Source organism: Diorhabda sublineata, chromosome X, assembly GCF_026230105.1.
Source record: "Diorhabda sublineata isolate icDioSubl1.1 chromosome X, icDioSubl1.1, whole genome shotgun sequence".
NCBI classification, from domain to species: domain Eukaryota; kingdom Metazoa; phylum Arthropoda; class Insecta; order Coleoptera; family Chrysomelidae; genus Diorhabda; species Diorhabda sublineata.
In genome coordinates, this window is record NC_079485.1 from 584792 (window position 1) to 606805 (window position 22014).

General features: G+C 31.0%; 1 protein-coding gene across 14 annotated transcripts in view; it reads right to left on the bottom strand.

Annotated features, from left to right (window-relative positions):
* Positions 1–22014, bottom strand: part of LOC130451859 (basement membrane-specific heparan sulfate proteoglycan core protein) — a 243593-nt gene that overhangs the window by 126751 nt on the left and 94828 nt on the right. For all 14 annotated transcript variants that reach the window (XM_056791194.1, XM_056791193.1, XM_056791190.1 and 11 more), the window contains exons 2-12: positions 15073–15372; positions 12976–13185; positions 9875–9916; positions 9439–9455; positions 7628–7761; positions 6725–6887; positions 6294–6463; positions 6048–6173; positions 4812–5228; positions 3849–3962; positions 2960–3067 (exon numbers count right to left, since the gene is read on the bottom strand). In XM_056791194.1, coding sequence (XP_056647172.1) covers positions 2960–3067; positions 3849–3962; positions 4812–5228; positions 6048–6173; positions 6294–6463; positions 6725–6887; positions 7628–7761; positions 9439–9455; positions 9875–9916; positions 12976–13185; positions 15073–15372 — 1801 coding nt within the window. The remainder of the gene's footprint in view (positions 1–2959; positions 3068–3848; positions 3963–4811; positions 5229–6047; positions 6174–6293; positions 6464–6724; positions 6888–7627; positions 7762–9438; positions 9456–9874; positions 9917–12975; positions 13186–15072; positions 15373–22014) is intronic.

Genomic DNA, 22014 nt, shown 5'->3' on the forward strand with positions numbered 1-22014 from the left:
TTTGGAGAATTAATTAGTAAGGAAAGATTTATTAAACGAGAAGAGTGAAAAGTTAATGGGTATGAAAAGGTCCAATGGGGGAAATGTATTGAAGTTTATGGTGAAATGTTAGGAACAAACGAACATTTGATCCAAGGGTAGAAATAATTTTAATTATGGGGATAATACAGTGTTGGTTTTTTAAATGAAGAATTTGTGTTTCACTATAAGAGCATATTTTACTAGTTGCATCACGCACCGAAGAAATGTGAGAAGAGACACACAGAGACATTATTTCACAGAAATAACTTGTATTTTCATTTTTTCCATTCGATTCGATTTATATGGATGCAAACTGTTTTAAATCGACGAATCTGTAAAAAAATGAAATGAAAAGAAGTTTGAGATTGTTAAGGACATATATATCCGTAATATTGAAGAATTATCCTAGATATTTTTAAGCGAAATTCTCCCGGAGATCGTTATATTCAAATAAGACACGCCATTTTTTTATACTATACAAAAATGAATTTGCCACAATTCACAGGGTTAATCAACTGATGTCGAGCCTGCTCGGAGGAGACAAATGAATATTCAAAATTAGAAATTTACATATGAAGAGCCATCAGCAGTTAGGTACTTAAGACCGAAGTTAACAAAAGAACTAAATGCCAAAGCACATTTACGACTTTTTTTTTATACAACGTCACGGAAAAATTTGAATTGTAATTTCTTTAAATTTATCATCAAAAATATTATGTATTTGCATATTAGAATAATGAATTTATTTTCGAAAATCCCTCGGGTATATTGCTAACAATAAAAACAGTCTCAACAAGTCTTTAGACTATTTAAGAATATCAGTTTCTTGTATACAATTTGAATGGATTCGAAAAAGACATTTGATGTTTGTGGATTTGACTTTTACAGACAAAATAGCCATAAATAATGTTTTAAATGTATTTGATTTCACTATTTTTACCATTATTTTATAACGTACTTTTCTATAAAACAAAACTTGCCATTATACGTTTGTTATTAACATATCATTGAGTTCATTAAGAAGCGTGTTATAACCTTAATTATTACATCAAACTTTTGTCTTTTATTCTATTTAGCAGTTTGTGATTTAAACCAGTTCATGATTTTTTATCGAAAAAACCTTCCTTTCATATTGCCAAAAATACAGTGAATGAATTTTCATAGCTGTATATCATATATTTCAACTAGATGCCGTATACCATTTTGTGTTAAGATAAGCAGTGGTATGTTTGAATCTATTCCATTATTCCAGTCTGCTAAAAAAGTTCATAAGTGGTATGAGCGATTTAAAAGTGGAATTGAGTCAATGAAAGAACAAGATACGATTAACCTCAAACACAAATAAAAATGTACAAAAAGTACAAGTACAGACATCCGTCCGAACACAAACACCATTGGAGACGTTAGTGAGAAACTTAAAATTTCGTATACACACAAAATCGTGGCCTCTCGATCCCGAGACACAAAAATCAAAAATCAAAAAGTGGAAAGCAATGACCCCACCCTAAAAAGACCTATTAATCTATTTTTTTGTTCACAACTCGTCCCTTCGATATCGATAATACCCCCCAAATTAACTGATGAACTGTTCAGTAGTAAATAATTGTGATGTTTAAAAAAACAATTTTTGGTACTTTTCTACTGTCTAAAATCAGACACTTCTTTAAGTGTCAAACAATATTTATTTCATTTTTTATAATGACTTGATTACAATTGAGGCTTATATGTATTTATCTAGTCACTGAATGTCACTAAATGAAAAAAAATCGTTAATGACTACATACTATTAATAATAGGTGTTATATTACCTGTTGTAACACAATATGTACCTAGTGAAGTCGTTAATTAATTGATTTCCAGCAAAACATTCCAAAACGCTCATTAATATAAACAATTTCAAATTAACTTTTTCCGATCGAGCGGGATTTTGTTTAACGGTCGTTATATATATTGAGTTTCTCACTTGGATTAATTATAGGTTTTCAACCTCATTAGCGCATCTCCGTGTTCAATACAGCGGCGGACAATTCAATTTATCATGGGTCCCATAATGTCACAGTAGCTACTTAAATTTCTATCAGCAATATGGTTACAAGATAACAATTGAATATTATAATTGAGGTATAATTTCTTATTCAGATTTATAATTTCAATTTTCTTTAATTATGCTTCAATTTGATCTCCCAGCCTAGCCGGTCGGCAACTGACCAACTATCAATCGATCAGTTATTCCCGCCAGGTGGCCAGGTGTCACCTCTCATCCAGCAATCATCAAGGAGTAGGGATGTGAACGAATCCGATATCCTGACTTACTCACTATACAGTTTTCGAACATTTTTTTGGACTACATTGAATTTTATAAACATTATACTATCTCTTACATTCCATACTAATGATTGATAAAAAGTCTGTAATGTAATGAAAAAATGAAAACGGCTATGGTTCTGTAACGCAACACCGTAGTGCAAAATGTAGTTAGTTTTAATTAGCGTTAATGACAAACTGGCTGTTCGAAATTGACAAGTTTTTGATACTCTATGTATATGATGTACTTTCAAATTATATCGACAAATACATTTGGTAGAAATATCTAAACTTCCAAAGTCAAAAACCGTGTATTACTGGAGATTAGGAAAAAATGTTATATTTTGAATTCAAAACTCAGAACTCGGTCTTACACTTATCTATTTTTATAATATTATTTTGAGCAAGAGTTTGGATTATAGTTATCTTCAATTAAATGTCTCCTATATACATTACTGTGGTTCTTGCCAGATAATATGATCACAAATTATATTCGATTAGAAACAGAAAAGATGCAAAATGAACTTGAGCCCGATTTAATTCTCGATGGAAATACCTATTGAATTATTACAAATTTATTATCATCAACTAAGATGAATTTGATGCGAATATCTTGTCGAATTCTAGAGCTTACCTGGACAATTGGTTTCATCGGTATTATCCATGCAGTCCCTGATACCATCACATCGTCTCTCAAGCGATAGGCATTGATCATCACAAGCGAATTCCTGGTCATTACATTCTGGAACAAAGATTTAAAATTGAAACTTCTGGAACATTGGTTCAAAGAAATGTACGTAGATATAGATATAATATTAAACACAGACAGATCATATCCTCTTTTCTATTTGTTAGATACTAGTTGAAAAATGATGTTGTCAAGTGATTGTAATTAAGGTGTCAAATATTATTTAACAGAGACGAAACATAGTCTAATATCTTGGTGAGTTTTATGGTAGAAAGATAATTTTTTTGTACGATTCTAACAGCCTCAATAAGTTGGTAAAATCAATATGAGTTCTATGAATCTCATAAAAAGAAAGAGTACGGAAATATTACCTATAACATAATTTCAGTACATGTTTTATGAAAAATTTTTGTTTTTTGAAAATATTGAGTTTCAAAAAGAATAGGACAACAAGTACTAAACTTGAATATTCATTAGCAAATTTTCATTTGATATGTAAAATTATTATTGTGCTCTCTCTTTAACCACCTTTCGTATTTGAATTTTTCTTCGAAAATTTTAGTGAGTAATTCAAAATAAACAGATATTATATTTGATTCAATAAATCGTTAAAAATGTGAATTTCTTACATGCACACCACCTATTGGTAAATATATAGAAAAACACGGTTTCCTGTTACCTATTTTGATTTCTACTATAAACACAAATATCTGGTTTCTCTACTAACGGAAAGATGGCGCCTTCAAGTTCATAATCTAAATTTTGTTGAAGTGGCTAATCAGAACGTGATAAATCGTTATATGTTTTCCTTCGGAACGATAAAATAATTACTAACCTTTTTGACAATTATGTTCGTCGGTACCATCAGTGCAGTCAGCTTTGCCGTCACAATGTTGTGATATTGGGATGCATCTGTACACATCACATTTGAACTCGCCTTGGCGACACTCTAAAAAAATCAATCAAATAGTTGAGACAAAATATATTTATGTCACAAACGAACAGAGAAGCATGATCAGTGCCCGTCAATTTTTTATTTTTTCTTGTTAACATCGTTCAAGTTCGAATTAGACTAGACTATGAATACAAGGAACGTCAGTTCTTGTTCAAAATGTTCAAGGCCATAGTCTATAACGGAAAATAATCAAATTTTTCTCAATATATCAATTAATAAAAAATTAACAAGCATTAGCAATATATAAAGGTGTGTGAAATAGTTTATGTACACAAACATAAAAAAACAATAGGTTAATACAAATAAACAAGAAAAAAAAACGTTAAAATCGAATGTGAGGTTAAATAATAAATATTATTGATGATTCTTAGAAAAGCTGATTTCCTTCCATTATTGCTGAATGACGTCGTTAGTTTCTGATCCTAATTGAAGATGAAGCAATGCTTGGAGTATTATAAGTATGTTAGCTGGTCCAAGTTGTCATTCCATATTATTTAAGTGAATATTTCGAAATTCTGCAAAACTTTGAAAATAATTGGAAATTGTTTTGTTGGAATTTGTTGTTTATTTATGAAACGAACACGTTATTCAGAAAAATGAATTTTTTGCCGAGGTTCTTTTTCAAAAATAACAATAAAATTTAAGATGAAAATTCAGGAGCTCTACTGAGCAGCTGACGCGCTACTTTTACATTTTTCTTCTGCACAAAAGCAGATTTACTTTTTCGTTTTGTATGTAGTTACCAACAATTTCCAATAATTTTCTACTAAACTACCATAACCATCACCAGACTTGATTGCGACAACCCAAAATTAAACTAAAACCAAAAAGTAAAAACTATACCGGCACTGCCACAATTATCTTCATCGGCTCCGTTGTCGCAATCTTCTATTCCATCGCATACTTGATCAGCACAAATAACTCTGGATCCGTCTGAGCATCTAACAGAATCATCTGCACGACATTCTCCGGCACCACTACCACTATCAATGAAAGGTAGTTCCGGTTCATCTGGCAACTTAATTGTAGTAGTTGGTGCTGTTGTAGTTGTTGTAGTTTGTGGTTCAGGTTCTTCGTAAGGTGTTGTTGCTTCGGTGGTAGTGGTGGTTGTTGAAGGTTTTTCTGTAGTTATGGTAGTAGTAGGGGTAGTAGTTACTGGTTCAGTAACAGGAACCTGAGTTGTCGTTGTAGTAACAAATACCTCATTTGGTTGGTACAGTGTTGTGGATTCTGTTACAGGGGGTTCCGTTTTGGGTGGTTCTGGGTTTATAAAATATGTTTAAAAGTTTTGTTAAGCCTATATCACAGAAACATGTTCTCATAACAAAATATAAACAACAAATGGGAAATAGGAATGGAAGTAACCATATTGATGTTATTTGAAATTTGAGGATTCACCAGAATCCCAAAAACATTTATTTAAGGAGACAAAATATAAATCAGTAGTAATAAAATAAGAATAAAAGTTACCGGAAAAAAAGAGGAACTGCAAAAAACGGTAACAGCAGTACAAATACAGAAGTGATGGGAGGCATATAGATTAGATCGAAAATATATCCGGTACGACAAAAAAATCAAAGAAATGAGCATAAGTACTAAGAATGAGGATGCAAAAACTAAAACTGAAATTAAAAATATAGGGAGGACTTGGATATACACTCATAAATATAATAAACAGAAAGAGATAAAGACTAAGATGAATTTTTGCTCATCGTGTAGATTTAAGGAAAGGACAAATACAAATTCAGTTGAATAGTTATACAGAATGTTGTTTCTACTAGTTAATCAAAAACATATTTGCTGCGATTTCGTATAAGAAAATATTATTGATGAAAAGTGCGTTTCAAATAAATATAATGAATTTATTTGTAAATATATTTTCTATTTATTTAGTTTATTAAAGTTTTAACAGTGATTTAACAGTCCCTTTATTTTAGACATTTCAATAAAATGATAAGAAATATCGTAGTATTGTATGACATATTTGGTGAATACCCAAAATCTGTATATTTAGAAGTAAAAATCGTTACTTTTATTTGGAACAAAGAGTTTAGTGAATATTAATAATGTGTAACGTACCGTATACACAACCTTCTTCATCAGAACCGTCATTACAATCATTAACGCCATTACAACGTAAACTATTAGCAACGCATTGCCCACTTCCACATTTCAGTTCGTCTTCAGAACAATGTGGGCCTTCGGCTAATAAAAAAAATAAAATTAAAATAAAAAAAGTATACAACAAATATAACAAAAATAATGAAAATAAAACATTTACAATGAGTGTGTTGAAAAATGAATTTATTATTTTATCTGAAGTACCTCCGAATTCAATGAATCTAAGATCTTCTGGATTCGTAGTTGTAAGATCGCCAAGTCTATGATTAGTGTGAATTGGTTCGAAGATGGCACGTTTTATATCATCACTTCCAGCATTTCCTTCGAAATCGATATCGATTGTTACTCGAATTTTGAATAGATCCTGAGATTTCCTGAAAACAACAAAAAGTTAAAATTTCTTTTTTCATAACAGGATAAAACAATTCATTACAAATTATTTCATCACCTGAATATATATTCATTCGAATAACAAATAAATAAATTGGATAAAGTGTTAGCCATTCAGGTAATATTTCCAATTATTTTACTGAAATAGACCCTTGGCATTTTTTATTGACTTTGTCTTTGTCGAAATTTACCAAACTTTCGTAAACTTATTGGAAAAATGTGTTATTAAGTTATTTGAGACTTACTCCAAGCTGATTACAGATATAAAAAGTTCTCCAGGAATGCCTTGAAGTACATTTTCGAGTGATCTTTTGATTCTTTGTTCCAAAGTCTTGAACTGTTGGCTATTACGGTCTTGGTATTCATTTTGATATGGTTCTTGAATAGTAAAGGCGACCCTGTATATTCCTAAAAAAAAAACATCGTACAATCAGTTGATACAGAAGCAAATATTCAGATATTCTATCAACATTATCGTTTGGAAATACAAAAAATGGTGAAAAGGCAAACAAAAATTTCAAGTAACATTTTCAACAACATCGGATTCAATTTTTAATACAAAGATACAAAATCTGTAATTCTCAGTGAATTAATATGAGCATCGGAATGAACGTAATGAATATTCATGATACTTTTAATTTTTCTTCTATATTATCTCTTGGACTGTTAAGCCTGGAGGTTTCTACGTGGCCTTGAATTGGATACATGATAATGCTTTTTCTGATTGAACTTATTGAATCAAAACTGCGGTTGATACTTTAAATATTGCTGGATACATCCATGGTGACATCTCTATTTACACTCATATTTATTAACATTTCTTCATTTCCTTTCAATTTATCTTCATAGAAACCATAATAATCAGCTAAATTCTTGTGATTTCGAATGAAATGATCAATTTCCTTCCATATTAATATGAAAAAGTAATAATTTCAGCGGCTTCTAAAATAGGAAACTTCATCTTGTTTTTAGATTTAAATTTGAAGTAAAGATAGCGTTACTGGGAAGTAGACAATTGATTTGGAAGAGGTATAATATTTTTATTCGTTTCCGGGGGCTGTGAATGCTTCCAATATTCTGATTTTGTGTAAATAGAAATGGAAATAAAGTAATAATATTATTTGCGGATATAATATTAATTAACTTACTTGGGTGGCCTTGATCAACGCTATACGTAGTGGTCGAAGGAACGTTGTCATAATCACGATCATCGATATCACCTGAACCATAATCAGAATCTCTGTCTCCAGATATTTCGCCGATATCTTCGTCATCAGTTGGTCTGAAATTAGAGCAGTACATTATTCCATAATGTTTCTACCTAACTTTGGATTCAAGCTTTTTGGATAAACGAATAATTTCATGAATTTTTACAAATTCCATGGAAGCACCGGAAATTGATAATTGAAAATACCTAAGTATATAAAATATAATTAATTCAAAAAATTGAGATAAACAAAAAGATGATTGAATTCAACATTTTGGAATGAAAGAGGAATAAAAAAAAAGATTTCATCATTAGAATTCCAATAGAGCCACGAATTTATTTTTGCATATAGTTCTAAATTTTTCTGAACGACATTTCTAAAATGGAAAAAAGCGAAAGTTTAGAAAACAAATATTCAAATTCTTGAGAAGAAATAACTTACCGGGTAGTTTTGTAACTGACAAAGGAGTGAGACAAGGAATCGTTTTAAGCCTGTTATTGTTCTTTTTAATCATAAACAAAAAAGGGCAGAAAACACACAGAACACAAAAAACAGACGAGGCCAATCTACATAATCGGACTAATATATATGGAAACGACCTATTAATATTCGGTAACACAAAAGAAGAGCTACAAAACAGAGTAAGTACTGGAAAAGATGATGGTGGATAAGCTAAAGTATCTGGGGACAATAAGAAGAATAAGACCAGATAGACGAATTGACGAAAAGGTGTCCAGTAGGATTCAATAAGACAATTTCTTCGTACAGAGTATTTTTAGACAAAAAAGAGATATCAAAACGTACAAAACGAGAATCATCGAACCAGTGATACAGGCAATGCTGATTTCAAATCCTAGGTGCTAACCAACAAATTGAAGCAGAAAATAACAAGTTGTGGACTGAAAATACTGAGAAAAATAGCGGGGGTGAAGAGACTAAATAAAATTTGGAACGAAAAAATTAGACCTAACGAAATGAAGAGGCAGACCCAGAAGAAAATGGAACAAAGAATTTGCAAACAGCCTGGAAAAAAATAGAGAAATGGACTAAACAGGAAACAGATGGTAGAACCAAATAGAGAAGAAATATCCCCTCTAACCTATGTTAGAATGTAGAAGTTAAGTAAGTTTTGCGTGAATACTCAATATTTATAAAGACCTTTAATATACAAAAACGTGACTGCTCTCAATAATATTCTTCAATGTGGAATTGATGAATGAGTTTACGATATAAACAAAAAATACTAACTAATAATTAAATAGTTAACATTTAGAATTGGAATATTATACACATCATCGAATTAAAAATACGGTAATGGCGTTTAACAACCTTAAACCTGCAATTACCTATAATTATTCAGCCAGAGATTGATACGATTCATATTTACAACGACCCCGAGGATATCATAAAATTCGTATGAAAATTAACAAAAAAATCTGACGGTCCGGCCAAAAATAGCTTTTTTTGGCAGCAATAGTAAATACGAGAACGAGATTAGATGAATTAGATCATATTTATCAATAAGATCTACAATATATAGAGGAGGTCAGTGACATTGAAATTTTTCCGATTAAAGTATTAACTATAGACTAGGAACACTAAAAATTTTCTTATATTATTAACAATATTATCGCTAAAATTGACGTATTTGAAACTAGAAAATTATATGACAAACTTATTTTTTCACATTTCTAATCTGGTATCTTTATTTATTGGAAAAATAGTTCATATTAAATTTTCAAAACACTTACCCTGTATCAACTTCGCCCTGGAACAAAAATTATAAATATGAATGTTAATATTCTGTATATGGTCAATAGTTTAATTATGTCTTATTTTTATAAAAGAAACCACTATGACCTCTCCTAACTTTCTATTGATGAAATGGTTTTATTAATTTTATTAACATTTTATTCAAAATAAACTGGTAATAACAAATAAAATACACCTTAGAGAAATCGTTCTAGGTCTATAAGATGCTTGGACAGAGGGTACTTGATGTTTAGAAATTTTAAATAAAATTTCCCAAATTTATTGGTAGTACGAACCAAAATAATTATCCAGGTCTATGTTTTCTCAAAGCTGCAGCATTAGAAAACATATTCTGTACAAATGAGCTGGTAATAGCGATTACTTTTGATAATTACTTGTATATTGTCGCATTTAATTAAAATTGAATATACTTACGTTATTATAATAATTATCGTCACCATTGTCGTTTCCGTTTTCCTAAAATAATGAAAAATGCCAATTATAACTTCACTAATAATTATTGTTTTTTTTTTCAAAAACCAAAGCAGTAATTTATCAACTATACAGTAAGCGAACAATGGCTAAAATAAATATATGTACATAAACATTTTATGTATTCTTTAAATGATATCTATGTGAGAAAACCATCACCAAAAGTATAGGTTAGTTTCTACATATCATGCTTAAATTTGTTTAGTTCCACAACATATAGCAACTGTTAAAAACTATTTAGGTGGTCCAAAATTATGATTTTGGAATGATACATATTTGTTTTATGGAGATTAAAAGCGAAATCGTAACTAAATGTATTCAAATTAAGTATGAAACGTAAAACTTGCGTATAGTTATACATACTATATGTAGAAGTAGGAGAAAAAACTAGAGGAGATGTTGAATAGTCTTGGAATCTAATACTTAAATGAAAGAATAATAAAAAAATACAAATTGATTGACTCAACGTAAAATTTCATATAAATACAAGAGATTCAAAGACGAACATTTCAAATATTTTTATTGATGAATGTATTGTAAGAAATAAATAAGAAAAGCTCGATGACTTCTATTCTGACGAAGACATGAAGCCGAATATGATAATTTTAATCGGAAATAGATTCAAATCAACTACTGTTTCCATTATTCCACCCATATTGTGATTATCATTTCTGTTATATCATTCAGGCATATATATGGAAATAGTTAGTAACAAAAAAAATTTTAGTACCCATATTATAATAAGGACCACCGATGTCAAAAGAAGAAAAACGCAATGCATGTCTTAGTCATTTTCAAAAGAAAGTAATTCATTCTCCTGAATCGTAATGGGTAAAAATTACTCATATCCAATGGTTTCATTGTTAATTGCCTTACTGCTACCAATTGGCACACATTTTCCTAATAAAGTAATATGAATTCACACGAGCCTCCAGTAAAAGTAAAGTTTACAGTCATAATAGAATAGTGGCCGGCCAAGGGCCGTTAAGCACATAGGTTTCCTGGTGGGTCCGACGTGCTCCACTTGACATTACCAATGTACTTTGAAAACCGATTAGGCGCTTTGGCTTGAGCCTTTTACAAACATAAGGAAGTTGTGAGGTTGACCAATTGTTTGAATCGTGCCCGTGGCGTCTCAGATGACGGTCCAGTTAGTATCATTTCGCGCTTATCAGAACAGTGTGCCTTAGCTTATCTTATGCCAGGTGTCTCTATCCAGTAGAGTAGATTGTTGAGACACGTAATAGCAGCAATTTTGCTTACACCAAGAATATGTTCTGTTTCCATTGGTAAGTCAGATTCGTTATTATCCTTGTTACAGGAGTGAACGGGCACCCAAACGAACTGGACCTTGTAGGCACCCTTCACCAGTTATTGTAGGACTTTCCTGCACTCCAGCACTATACTAGAATACGACCTTTTGGTTGTATGGCATCGAATGAGTATCGCGCGTCAACAGTCCATCACAGCGAATAGCTCAGCTTGGAAAACCCTGCTCCTACCAAGCCATCCTTCCCGGAGCCATATATGTACCAAGTAGCTTCATTATTTAGTCCACTGCTCTCTATCAGTGATGTGTGCCTCCATGTCATTATTATTACCATTTGGTCACCGCCCATCATGACTATGGAATTAATCAAATATTTTTCAATTACACTTACAAGCATATATTACACTTTTCTCTTTTTCTTTAGTAGTTACCGTGTTTTAAGTACATTTTATGTGCACATTGACATCTATAAGCTGGCAAAATTGAATGTAACTTGTGTCCAAGCAAGTCTATTCCGAATCATATATCTTAAGAGCACGTTAAAATGTTGTAAAAAGTGTTAGCAACAATTAATGAATGGATCGAATAAATCTGGAAATAGTTCAAATAGACAAAGGATCGATTCGTTTCATCGCTATGAGATAAATGCATTGTAAATTTACTAAGAAAAATAATTAGGAGAAAACGATTTCTGTTTGAAATATTGCAATACCACATAATATTTAAGCAGTATTAGCGGACGTAAACTACTGACATCAAGCAAGTTAATCATTATTTTTAACTCACATCGTATTCCATGTCCAAATCCTATACGAAAAAAAAAAAAAAACAATAACTGTTAGAAACTATCAATAGTAAGCAAAATGTTTTTGTGTTACATAGCTGATTTCTTGCAAAAAATTATATTCATCTTTTCCGTATAACCAAATAATTAAAAATCATATACTGCCACCATATTTACTAAATTAGTTGTTAGAGAAAGAAATTAATAGAAATTCAGAAACGAAAAGTGAGGAAATATCAGTTAATTTAGTAATTTCTGCATATTTCGATATTCAAATTCAAAAGTTGATACTATAATACATCGTACAAAAACAGTCTATAACACTAGTTTAAAGTACATCTGTAGCCGAAGAAACTTTAGCTTTTCTGGGTACATAATATGAATGATACGCTATTTTAAAAAAGTATAATTTTTATCAACTCTAGTCATGATATATAAACTATCTCCGCTCTTCGCTCAAACCTTCCCCAAACCATTTGGGGTTATTTTACATTACTGCCTAATCCGGAACATTAGGTTAGCCTTAAACCATATTTGGAAAAGTATTGAGTGTATGGAAAACACTCGTAGGGTTACTGAGACATATTAGATGAGATTCCAAATACTCGAATTACCTAATTTTTTCGGACTTCGTGCCTTCTCAAATGTTCTCAAAATGAATAGTGTATTATCTATAAATACTTTGTCAACTGAATTTATGATTTAATAACAGAGCGAATATTTGGCATCATTACACTCTACTAGGCAGTACGATTTTATGCAGAAGTTACTAAAAATGAATAAAATAAGAATAACAGAAGAAAGTAATGAAATTGCTAGATCAATCTGAATCCCGAAAGGTCGTCATAGATAATTTTCCGGGAAAAAAATGAAAATTCCATCCCTTGATGTCCAGCATGCTTCACCAATGGTATAAAAATAATTGATCGATGAAACCACAGTTGTGAAGACCGATGATGTTCATAGTAACGTTGGACCAGCTAAACTTACGTAATTGGAATCTTCCGTAGCTTCACCTATCTTGAGTGGTGCAAACCCATCATTATCTGCGTAATTATCGTTATTTCCTAGTGTTAAATCATTCTCAAACTGGTCTTCACTTTCATCTTCGTCTTGTTCGATTTGGCCTTGACCTTCGTTTTCAAATTGTCCTTCCTGAGCATTACCAGATTCATAATAAACCTGATATTGCGATTGGCCCTACATACCATATTAGTTTATGACATTCCCAAATATACAGAGTGTCTAGAAACTAATCAAGTACAGCCTTAACGTGTTCAATAATGACAATGTAAATATCCCGCAAACTACATTGGAAACCTTTAAACTATAATTAAATGATACTGATACCAAAACCCAAGAACGAAAGGAAAGTAATGTCCTAGTGCTATTTTAACTATACAATGAATCGCGTACATTATTCAATTGCGAAATAAAACTGAGAAAATGATGTTCTTGGTAAGTTCTTTTTCGCTATAAATACTGTTGACAAGATCTTTGTACCTATAAAACATAATACTTGGGTATTACTTTGAATACGTGTCTTTTCGTTTTAAAAAACTCAATTTGTCCATATTCTATTGAGGTTCCACCAGAAAGCAGAGTTATCAAATCACATAGTTGCCGCACTCAACCAGAAATGAAAGGCTGACAGATTGAAGTGAAAGAATGATGTGGTTATTGATGATTCTGTTCTTTAGATAAAATTATTAATATATTTTTGAATATTCCATAAACCAGGTTTACCTTTGCTTACGAAATAAGTTTTTAGACACTCCTGTATATATTGGTAATGTTTTCTTGTTGTCTTACCTCCTCTTTTGGTTTAATTGTTTTTCTGCGAAACTTTATATAGAATCCATTAAAGATAAAGAAAAAATGGGAAAATGCTCTAGGAACATACAACTAAACTACTTTATTAAATACAGTGTGGCAATTTTGGAACGAAAATATGTACTTATTTAAAATGGCCTATTTTCCTAGCGTTATTTTTTGAAATTTTTAGTCTCCAGTGACCGGAAACTGTCAATATAATTTTTATTGTGAAATTGAACATTAGACACTTAAATAGGAACTGTAAGACATCGTACAAAGAAAAGCAAATTAAAAAAAATATTTCAGAAACTATGAGAATAATCATTCTTTACATACGGTGGATGGATCCCTTGTAATTATTTGTTTTAATCTATATTTTAGTAAAAATAATTGAAATCTGAACGTTACAAATTGACACCACTGTATATAATCTTTGATTAATTACAAAAAATAAAATAATAGATGGAATATAAACACTAGAAGAAGAAGATTTAAGTTATATACGAAGAAGAGAGGAATAAATATGGTGTTTGTCATGTATTTTATATTCGTTTACTTTTAAACAGATTAAAAAGTAGCTTGTAATCAAAAACCACAAAATTTAATCATTTTTTTGGGTTTTCAGCAGCCTTATTTACTATTCTACGTACAAGGTATAATGTTAATCACCGAATTCATAATATGAATATCATATTAATTACAAGCCTGTGCGTAGAAGTGAACAATAGAAGAATCAACAAAAACAGAGATGTCATGCAATGGAAACAAATGAAATCCGGACATGAGACAAACATATAATAGATAAAAAGGAATCAAGGAAAGTACAAAAATAAGCAAGAGAATGAAACTAAAAGTGTACGAAAATAGCAAAGGAACTAATACTATCAAGTAATGGACAAAGATGTATTTTTAAAATTAAAAGATCATCGGATAAGACAATAAGAAAACAAAAAAAAACTAACAGAATAAAAAACTGATACATATAAACGGTATAGGGAATATATTTCAACTGAAGAGAATAAGTACGAACGTTTAAATAGTAAATACGAAAACAATTTTGAAACTATGAGAATCACTAACTAGATAGAAAGCCAGAAAATATTGGAATCATATGAGAAATATCAGTTGAAGTGAACAAGGAGAGGTGAAGATATGGATATTGACAATCCACGCCACTAATAAGTCTGAATTGAAAATACAGCAGCCAGCATAAGATCGGTTGGTTTTTGAAACAAAACTCCTCTTTTGTAAAAACTGTTAATAAATACTCACATCATCGTAATCTTTATCTCCGTCATCTGCTTCTCTGTGTTTTCTGCCAAACTTAGGTTTTTTGAAAGCGTTGAACTTCGTCCTATGATGATTACTCTTCTTTTCGACGTGATGATGGTCCAATTTCTCATTATGAGTATCTTTCGAAAAAACGCTGTTTATACTCCTCCTTAATCTATTTACTGTTGAAGTAAGCCAATGTTCTTCCACTGGAGGTTTAGATTCAACATCTTCTTTGTATAAATGTCTAAGTAACCTAGGATGTTTGTCATTGCTATCAAATATTAAATCTCCATCGATCTGCAATAAAAGACGTTCATTATTATACGAAAATACTTCAAAAATTATTTTTGTTTGTAAATGATTAGATCTCTATCTTGAAGGAATGCTTGACTCTATATATCAATGTGGTTTCCAATAGCATTTATTAAATATACAAATAGAAACAAGAATTATTATAAATGCCCCTATTTATAATATATACAACATTTTTAAACAAGGAAAACTCTTTTTCTTGTCAAAGAATAAAGATTTTCGAACTAACGAATAAAAACAAAACTTTGCGAATGGGAGCAAACTTAACTGAAAAAAAGTATAAAGAGAAGGCTGAGAAACTTCTACCATGTTTTGCAAATTTGTTTTTTTAGAGGAAATATCCCAGACACTTTCAGAATTTTAAGGTTCTTTTCTATGCCATAGGTCATCCTTATATAACAAGCTGTCGCAGGAGGATATTTTAGGTGTCTCATCCTCACACTTGGTATCCAGACAAATTGACGTAAAAAAATCCATGTCGATAACTTTGTCATAGTTAATGGATGTATATGAATCACGAAGAAAATCTCCTAATCTAACTTCTGTAATTATATTTTATTCAAAAACATACTTTTATCAATAAGATTTTATTTGGAATCTGATTTAGGAGGAAGCAGAAAAAATGTATAATTTGGACAATTTTTTACCGTCACATCTTTTCCATATTAAAATTCTATAGTAGCCTCATCAAGTCAAATGATTTAGCTAATACTATCTCTATAATAAATAAAAAATGAATAAATATCTTTATTGCTGAGTAGACGGCCGCGGCGCTTAATACTGGATGAGCTTAGACGTTCACAGTCATTTTAATCTGAGCGAAATGGATAATAAGCGTAAACATAATTCATATTATAAGTAACTAAAAAAGGCATTGTTCATATTTATGATATACTCGAAAAAACCCATATAATTTGTGCGAGTTAGTCGAAATCAGTATTTCAATACCGGAATTGACTATTCCGACTAATTCTAAAGGCGTCCATTGAAAACCTTCTAATAAATCAAACTCAAAAAATTATGAAAATGACAGTTCCAACCTCCTCGATAACGACATGCATAATAAAGCATTTTTACTACATTTCATGTAACTTCCTCTGTTAGTTTTCGTAAAATTTATGTATTGTTAAGATATTATTGGAAACAAAGGTTCAAACAGCCGTGACCACAAGTTTAATCTTTGAAATTGAAGGGGAAAATACAGTTAATGAGAGAACGGCACAGCGTTGGTTTCATAATTTTAATAGTCGAGATTTGACACTTGAAGAACGTTATCAGATTCCCGTGAACCTTCTAAAGATACCACAGATCGCCATATCAAATAATTAGGTAAAATCTATGAAAGGTGGCAAATGGATTTATCTAAACAACCCGATTATGGAAAATCAGTTGATAGACAAAGACAATTACGAGAACCCGTAGCAAAGAGAGGTCGTTTCAAGCGAAAAATATTGTTGTGTGTCTGGTGGAATTATGAAGGAATAAGATCGAACAACTTGGTGGTATTGAATTTCTATCATATTCTAAAATTAGTCCGGACCTTAAACCCTCAAATTACTATTTATTCAGATCCATAGCGAAATTCTTGCGTGAATATAACACAATGGACTACATTTTGAATATTAAGGCTTTCTTTTTGTCCATACGTTCTTAACGAGCTAGGTACTATTTCCGTTTTTATTATCTTCGTAATAACAAAAGTTCTTGAAAAATTAGAAATTAACGATGACACTTGATAGCGTTATACAACTAAATAAAATTTTTGAATAATTGAGAGTCATGTTACGCGAGACAATGAAAACCTTATTCTTCGTTAACTTTGTTACACGGCTAATTTTGTTTCATCTTAAATTAATTGTTGTTTGCAATTACATCCTCGGGGATACCCTATGATATGGTTAGTACAGAGTTTCTCCCTTTTTCTTATAAACTTTTAAAATGAAAACTTTTCGAGCGAGGCACTTACATGAATTTTCCAAAAGATCTGTTCGAGAACTGCGAGAGAAATTAGGAATTTTGTTACATAGTCAGATTTTTAACTTTACTTAACTCATAGGAAACATTAGAAAAGCGGTGTCTATATTTTCTTTTGTTCATTTTATTTCAATAAGATTCTTTATGAATTTAGTATAATTGATAGAAATGAGTTATCATACTCGAAAATGATTGTGGAAATCTACCGGAAACAGATAATACTTTTTCTTCTGGTAGTACCAATTCGGTCCGGATGTCGGTGACTAGCATGGATATTCTAACTTCTTGTTACATGACCCGAATGTTCCAATTTCCTTTTTTTAAATATATATTATTGATCTCGCATGTTTTATTTTTTAGGAATTGTAGTACTTCGCAATTAGTAACCTGGACCATCCCTGGTATTCTTGATATCCTTATAAAACCCCTCCTATAATCCCCCGTTCGTAATTCGATTTTCATATAAGATCTAAAACACAAAACAGCGCAGTAAACCCGATCATGATCTGAATGTTGTTCGGAAAGTGATCCAGTCGTACTAGGGTCGTAGACCGGTGGGTAAATGAGATCGCTGACGGATTTTTTCTTTGTCTATGATTCTAAAAATTATTTATTCCCTTCAAATGACTATATACTATCAATTCTCATAAGTAGGGTCATTATTAAGTTATTGATGTTTGTAGTCCTAATACTTTTCAGCCTTTCAACATAAAAACAGCTCATATGTAAGTCAAATGTTCTTGTTCTTGTTTTTGAACATGATGTTCGGAAACTGTGATCTAATTCTCGTTCTAGCTTAGTATCCACAATCAGCTGATGGATGGAAGGCTTCTCTTGTTCCTGTCTGAATTGGGTGCGGGTTAGTTGTGCTTCAACATTGTTATTTATTTTTTTGTTAGCCTAGATATTGTCAAAATTCCATTTTATCTTGTATAATAACTCGTTTGTAATGCAAAAATTCCTCAATTCTTCTCAAATGTGTTTGGAGTTCTATTATACATCAAGGTATAAGGTCTAGCATCAATGTCCTATGTTTCCCATGTAGTTTTTGTCTGTTTGTAAAGCGCAGTATTTGAATATTTTAAGATTTAAGTGGTTGATGGGGTGGGAGAATATTGGTAATAATTATAAGTGATATTCCAGATAAAATCCATGGTGTAAAAAGGATTAAATATGGAGTTCCGTATTTATTGGTTGCTACTTTTTTATAATCTTCTTTCCTTTCTACTGTTCATCCTAAATATTTAATTTACTTCAGAGTTAAGCTGAGCACATATTTTTGAATCATTTTCGGCACTTAAGGGGGTTTTTGTTAGCGTGAAATGCACCCAAGACGTTTCCTACGTTACACTTGAACCATTATAAGAGAAATTTTTGCGACTAACCCAATTTTTATGAGTAACATTAATAGAAAATTGGGTTATCAAGAAACACGTTACGGACCATCTGTGCTTTTTAGATAATAATGTTTATACCAAAAATTCGTTTGGAGGGCGAGAGTACAGAAGATACGAACAGACTATTTTTCACAATTTTCCTGTAGAATGAAATTATAAATTGAGAGAGTTCTGCGTGAGTAAATCCACGAATGAAAGAAGAAATAAAAACCATAAGATATTTAACGAATTGTTAAATTATTCCGGCTAGTTTTCTTTTATCAGAACATTAAAAATATAAGAATACAGGTACGGGTATTGGAAGTTTATATCAACAACATGCCTACTACTTATATAATTTGAGTATGTTCGAGGGTTGTTATTTATATTTTTTACTAGTGTTATTTTATTCATATATTCTCCCACTTGGTCTTGGGATGTAGCTTCAAAATATGCCTTTTGAATGCAATAACATATTTATCAAAAATCGTTGAACAAGCACTTTTCGACGTTGGATATCAGATCAGAGCAGAAAGATGTAGGTCAATCAACTGTATCTTCTGACTGTTTGGATTTTCCATAATATTGTTCAATAATAATACTCAAAAATACCTCAATCTTACAATACGTCACTTGATAATCTTGTGTAATGAGTTTGATATCTTCGGGCACCACAGACATATTGTGGAGCCGTCCTGCAGTTTGAATTCAAATTCCAGTTTCCACAGTTCTATAAGATGAAATTGTATCGCAATATCTATTGAATTAATTAATATTGTGAAAAGTTATTGAAAATAACTATGAGTGTCCTCAGTCGAATCTATCTTTTTCAGCATTAATATATTGATACATTATTTTGGATGGACGAAAATTACGTCATCCAAATATAAAAAGCGATGATAGGCAATATTGTTGATGGTACCATTTTATGTTTTTAATGTTTTTTAAATGTGCGGAATTCATTTCGTGTTTAAATGTAATTAATTTTTATGTGAAAATTAGAATTCAATGCCACCATGTCCGCTGACATGTTAGCTTATTGCGTAGTGTCCATGTCATTAAAGCTTCGAAATAACTGTTAGTTTATATGATGGATGTAAGAAAAATAATACTGCCAAGGTGATGATTCTATCAAAAATATATAAATATTTATATGGTGTAAATGCCGGTGGAATCATCTATACACAACATACAATTTCATTGATATCTAATACCCTGAAGCAAAGAGACAACACTCCAGAATCAAAGTTTCCAGAATAATTTAGAAGATGAAACACGTTCTATACATCTATGGGAACTTCGTAGCTATTATATTTTGATTCATACTGAAAATAAAGCTAAGATAACAATATATATTTCAATTTTGTGAAGAATAAAAAATAATATTATGATAAGAAGGGACATAATTGCTGAAATTGATCTTTTAGCGATCTAACAGTATCATTTATAAAGAAGATATAGAAGAGAATATGATAATACAGTAAAAGCAATCAAGCTATTGTATAATATGAAGATTATAAAATCAAGAGAAGTCATAAAACGAATTCAAAATACCTCTGCAAGGGCCTGAAGATTGATGATCCTAAAGAGAACGATTAGAAACTACTTTTAGTAATTTTAAACAAATAAAGTGTAACATTTCGTTTTGATTATATTGAATACTATAATTATATTTTCAAAATGGTAACAAGTAAAAAGTTTACTCCTTATGTGAGATGCAGATGCCGAAAAGAAGGATCCCATAGGAAAGTGAATATTCACAAGCAGAGACTATCCAGTTGAGTTTTATGTAGTTTAGTTTGTAAAGTACGTGCCGTGCTGTCTTGCTGGGATTTTTATATCGGTTTGTATACATGATAAATTCTAACAATTTTATTGAGTAATTAATTATTCGATAAATTAAATCTTTGCTCTGTTTTTATAACAAGTGTAGTAGGAAGCAGAAATGTTGGACAAAGTTTATGTATTTCATCCGTTTCTGACAAATATTTTGTGAAATATGAGGAAAAGTACGTTTTCAAGTAACCTCAAAAATATAATACTATATAAGTCAATGAACTGGACATAAGAGAAAATCATAATAATTTGAAAAATCCTTTGATACAAACTGTCATCATTCTACTTTTCGTAATTTTTCAGAAACGTCTGAAAAAATGAAAGGTTGTTGTGAAGAGCATTGTATTGATATAATTTGCATTTTTGGGTAATAAATTATGTATTGTTTGGTAGATTGAGAAAGCTTTATTTACAAAATATATCAAGTTATAAACTGTCTTGACATCAAATAACTAAATTATGCGCAATAATTACATTGTTAATAAAATGTTGTATAACCGTTGATGATATATAGCCGTGTCACTTAGATAGACATAATTCAAACATTATTATTGTCTATTATTTGCAAATTTGCGACTTCTGTTCCTTTACTGTATTATGAACTACTTATTCTCAGTTTGTTATATTAGTCACTAGCTCAATTGATGATTATGGGATGAATATAAACAGCTATCAACCTAATTACGTTAACTGGAATTAATATGCAGATAGTAATTGTCTAGATAATACTAGTTTTACAAAATGATTTAAATGAAGTGAATAAACAATCAGTTAGAGCCTTATAGTTTAATAACGTATCTCAAAAACAGTTAGGAAGGTGGCTCATCGCATTTTCGATGTTGTTCAGACAAGGGTTTGCCTCGAATTATCTTAATTAGTACAACTACCGCCTTTCTGTCCAAAAGGTCGTAGATATCATGTCTTATAACACGTAGTTTTCTGAGGCTTTTTAAAACTCAATAATACTGTCCTACAATATCAAAGAGGATATTCCTAATACAGTAAATATTTTATTTAATTCATTTATTATTTAAAAAAACAAATACTGTTTTTCAATTGCCATATTTGGTAGACCATCACTACGAGAGAAATATATAGAGTTTATTAAAATATTAATTGCGATAAGTAACTTTATTCTTTTCTAGCTGATTGCCCTGTATCTATTCTATATGAACGACCGGTAATAATAAAAGAAAATCCTTGAACGAGTTCTAAATCGCTAGCAATATTTCCCAATTAACTTACAAAGTCCTTCATTGATAGGCATCAAGACGTCTCTTAGGAGGCGGTCCGATACTTTGCCCCTCAATTGGTTGCCCCCATGTAAAAACCCTCTCTATATCCGTTTCTCGGTCGCGGGAGTGTGAAGTTGTTGGAAAATAGCATCGTCGTGACCGGCATACTGATTTTCTCACACTTTTCGCGGCTTTTCCACACTTAA